This window comes from Cyprinus carpio, chromosome A17, assembly GCF_018340385.1.
Source record: "Cyprinus carpio isolate SPL01 chromosome A17, ASM1834038v1, whole genome shotgun sequence".
Lineage (NCBI taxonomy): Eukaryota > Metazoa > Chordata > Actinopteri > Cypriniformes > Cyprinidae > Cyprinus > Cyprinus carpio.
Window position 1 is genome coordinate 1502944 of NC_056588.1, and position 4519 is coordinate 1507462.

The window sequence follows — 4519 nt, forward strand, 5'->3', positions numbered from 1 at the left end:
GCGGAGTTTAACCTAAAGGCACATTCCAGGATCAATAAAAGCTTTTATTTCAGTAACATGTACGTTTTTTAAGTTCTGAAACTTACAGGACATTATTTTAGTATGATGAGCTCAAGTAAAAGTTGATTTCTCAATTCATAACCCATTTAATGTATAAAATATTTTTTTTCTTTAATATATTACGTTACATTTTTTTTTATATACTGTATATTATATAGTTAATGAATGAATTATTTCATGTATTTAATAAAACAAATCTAATAAGCTACTTGGGTAAAAATAAAATTAGTTTCTAAAATTATTGATTAAATATTTGAGAAATATTATGGAGATTTGTTTGGTCAAAAACAGTGGCAACCTTGATAATTGCAATGATACTGGAAGCACAATTTGCAGTGTTGCAAAAAATCTTACACTAGTCTTTCTCATGTATCAACAGGCTCGATTTGATTGGCGGTTGTCGCAGAGGTTAAAACAGTCCGCTGTAAAGCAGTCGCATCCAAGGAGCGTTTTCTTCTGTTATAGATGCTGCTGACTTTCCTTTTGAAATACTTTCCTGAGCAAACATACAGCGCCGGGTTCAGGCAGCTGTTTGAGAACGCAAGGTACAGAGAACAGTGTCTTCCAATGTTTAGAAAGTGAGACCACTCATTCTCATCCAAAACATTTAGATCACAAAGCAAGTCTATCAAAGTCACGAAGTGAAACGGACCCCAGCAGATGAGGAAGAGCAGGGTGACGGCGCACACCAGGACCGTAGCCTTCTTGTCGTTTCTGTCCTCCCAATAACCGATGTGTCTCCGTTGCTTCAAAGCCCGGATGATACTGACGCAGCAGAACGTGATGACCAGGAGTGGCAGAACAAAGCCCACCAGGTTCAGCTGCAGAAGATGAGCGAGTTTCCAACTTGTGTTGGGATAATCCAGGTGGCATTCGACGGCTTGGTGAGCTGGAATATCTTTCGGTTTTTGTATGCAGACTGTCGGAGCTCCCATTCCCACACCGAACAGCCAAAGAACGACACAAATGAACTTGGCGTAGCTTTTCCGACGAAGCCACATGGCCTTCGTGGTCAAAGCGAACGCGAGGTAGCGGTCCACGTTCACCATCACCAGCATGTAGACGCTGGTGTACATGTTGACATTAATGGAGAGGTGGACCACCTTGCACATGATCTCTCCGTAAGACCACATGAAATAGTTCAGGATGTTCAAGGCCCAAAACGGCAGACAGACTAGCAGGAGGAGGTCAGCCAGCACCAGATTCCCGAGATAGATCTCAGGCACGGACCAGCGGCTTCCCTGGAGCAGGAACACTACCAATACCAAAACATTTCCCAGAATTCCTGTCAAGCACACGGTGAAGATGTACGGTGGAATGATGGAGTGGACTAGTTCCCACTCTGTCGAGTTGAAGAACTCCAGGTATGCTGGAGTGACGGATGCATTGGGAGGCTGAAGCATCGCCGATGACACAAGCTCTGACTGCATTCTAGAAGATAAAAAAAGTTATTAAAACTGAAATAAAAGTGAATAAAAACAATATAGGCTTAAAAAAAACAACAAAACTCAAATTTAAATTTTAACAGAAAATATAAAAACTAATTTACAATTTTAATACACATTACAGTACGTACAGTACAGTACAGTACATGCTCTGAACTGACATCCGAAATCTGGTGTCTAATCTATTCCAGAGTGACACTAAAAATGATTTAACTTTACAATGTGTGAATGTGATCACATTAGATATAAAATATCAAAATGGAAATGTATCAAGTTTATAATCATTTAAATTTGGGAACCGCTGTTTTAGAACTTTGCTTTGTGTAATATTTCAAGGAAATGCTGATGTAAATTTGTTCAGAATTGGGGTCTAGTACAAAAATACAAAAATTGGTCTTAAGTTACACTTTGTGTCATTTTTTGCAGGGTTATTTTTTTTTATTTTTTATTTTTTGTCATTCAATCCACTTTGATCTAAAATATTTTCTTGAATTCCCCCTGAGATGTAAATTTATATTTTATCTATTAAACAACACATACGCATGCTCATGATTCCCTGATGTTGGTTAATCACCCCATGACATACAGGTAAACAAATAAAATGTAATATATATATATTGAAAATTAATATTTTAACTATTAACACATACGCATATATATATATATATATATATCTATCTATATATATATATATATATATATATATATATATATATATATATATATATATATATATATTAATTATCAATTTATTTTGAATGTTTTAATTTTAAAATTTATTTTGATTTTGGCATTTATTTATTTATTTATTTATTTACTTATTTAATCTCTTACTAGCTTTTCATCAGCTCATGAACTTTACATTAAAATTATTTTTTTAAAAAATACATAAGATATCTAAAAAAAAAGCACAAATTTACAAGGACAACATTTAATAAGAAAATAAAAAGGTTTGTTTGGTTTAAAATGGTAAAGCAATAGATATAGTGCTTAAAATGAAAACAAAATGCATTGTGTCTATATATTGTATTGTTGAATTTTTGAATTGTGAATGAAGATACTTTTTGAAGCCACTTTGAATCATATATCGTACTTACCTTACTTTTTCTGTTTTTCTGTATTTTCTGTATTTTTCTGGTGGACTGATGTTCCTGCTGTTCTCCTCACCTCACAATCGTCCTGTTCTTGCAGAAAGAGTTTTCAGTAGGAGACAGAGAGCAGCTCAGTGTTTACATCCTCGTTCCTCCAGAGCCATTGAGCGGCTGCTGAGGCAGAGTCTGTTTATACTCAGACTTTCTCTTCCCTCCACCGAAGAGAGACAGATGAAGACTTCAGAGTAATGCAAACAAAATATCTGTGAGCCAAATCTGATGCGCTGCTGGACTTGTTTCCTTGTTTCTTAATAGAAAGTATCATATAAATGATACTGATAGTACATATAATACTAAAAACAACACAAATTGGACAGTGAAGCAGTGTGACATTTCTGTCACCTGTATTTATCATACATGCAGTTTTTATGAGCCCATACTATATAACTAGATCAAAAGGTTTTTTTTTAAGACAAACTTGGGTCTTGGCTCAACAAAGCCTGAAAGGTTTAAGTTGTTTTAAAAGCTTGAAGTTCTAAGTTTGAAGGTTTTTAGTTTGAAGTATTTTGAAGTTTGAAGGCCATACTTGTCTATCAGAAAGAAATATTGATATTCTGGAATCTGGATGGTTGCAAAAAGCTCACTATGCAGTTGGATAATAGAATATATATTGATAAAAACATATGGATAGAGAGACAGACAGTCGGAAAGATTATATAATGGCAAAAATAGATAGATAGATAGATAGATAGATAGATAGATAGATAGATAGATAGATAGATAGATAGATAGATAGATGTATAACATACACTTGTAATGCAGCATATATACCAGCAGAGGGCGATCTGAGTCAACAGCTTCACGTGTTTCTGGTGTATAATTGCCAAAAATGTACCTTTAATGACTTCCTGGTAATCAGTTCTGGGCTGTAATACTTCTGCATACACTGTATGACTGTAACTGTCAGATAAGCTCATAAAAACTTGGCAGAATAACTAATGCTATCACAACCAATCTTCACTTGATGTTTTGAGGAGTAATATATGTATATATATATATATATATATATATATATATATATATATATATATATATATATCGTTTTGAGGAGTAATATATATATAGTGGAATGCATTTGTGAAATGTCAGTAGTGATTATTTATTTTAAATGTTAGACGTGCAGTTCTGTGGACAACATGAGATCAGATTCTGTAAACTTTTGCAGAGCTATAAGCACATATTTAAATACAATTTTAGTACAATTGAGATACTATTGTAGCTTTTATTAATATTTTACTTTTGTTTTAATTTAACAAATATATTTGATACTTTTTATTATATTTTAGTCATTTTGTTTTGTGTTTTTGTGTTTTTGTCCTTTTTAATATTTTTTTAATGTCTGTTTTTATGAATTTTTACTTCAGTTTTAGTTTTTGTTGATCAAGTTAAACCAAATTAGAAATGTTGCCTTGGCAACTAGCTGAAATATAAAGTTTAAACTTTTTTGTTTATTTTTTGTTGAATAAAAACAATATTTTTGTTTTTATTTGTTTTAAATGTTGCAATTTGTTTAACTTTAAGTTATGTTTCTTTCATTCTGAATATATTGTATTTTGTATATGTATATAATAACCAACAGATCTGGATGACAGACTTAAATCTGAACATAAGTGACCATGCTTAAGCTGACAGAACCTCATGGCCATGGCTGGACTTGTTGTGTTGTATTTTTTTTATATTTTTACGTTTGTTTGATTTGTTCATTATATGCCAGTAATAATTCAGAAATTATTAGTCGCATTTCCACTGTGCATGCAAGATCTAAACGGGGCTACAGCTTACAACTACGACCTCTGGGGCCACAATCAAACAGCATAAACTGATATTTATGATTATTTCACATAGAAAAGGACACACATATTG

At 33.0% G+C, this 4519-nt stretch overlaps 1 protein-coding gene across 1 annotated transcript; it reads right to left on the bottom strand.

Annotated features, from left to right (window-relative positions):
* Nucleotides 1–209: 209 nt before the first annotated feature.
* LOC109112280 (B2 bradykinin receptor-like) lies at nucleotides 210–3440 on the bottom strand. Its single transcript, XM_042773478.1, has 2 exons — nucleotides 2603–3440; nucleotides 210–1491 (listed from the first exon to the last, which is right to left on the bottom strand). The coding sequence occupies exon 2, from the start codon at nucleotides 1488–1490 to the stop codon at nucleotides 426–428; it is 1065 nt and encodes a 354-aa protein (XP_042629412.1). The 5' UTR covers nucleotide 1491; nucleotides 2603–3440; the 3' UTR covers nucleotides 210–425.
* Between the last annotated feature and the right edge of the window lie 1079 nt (nucleotides 3441–4519).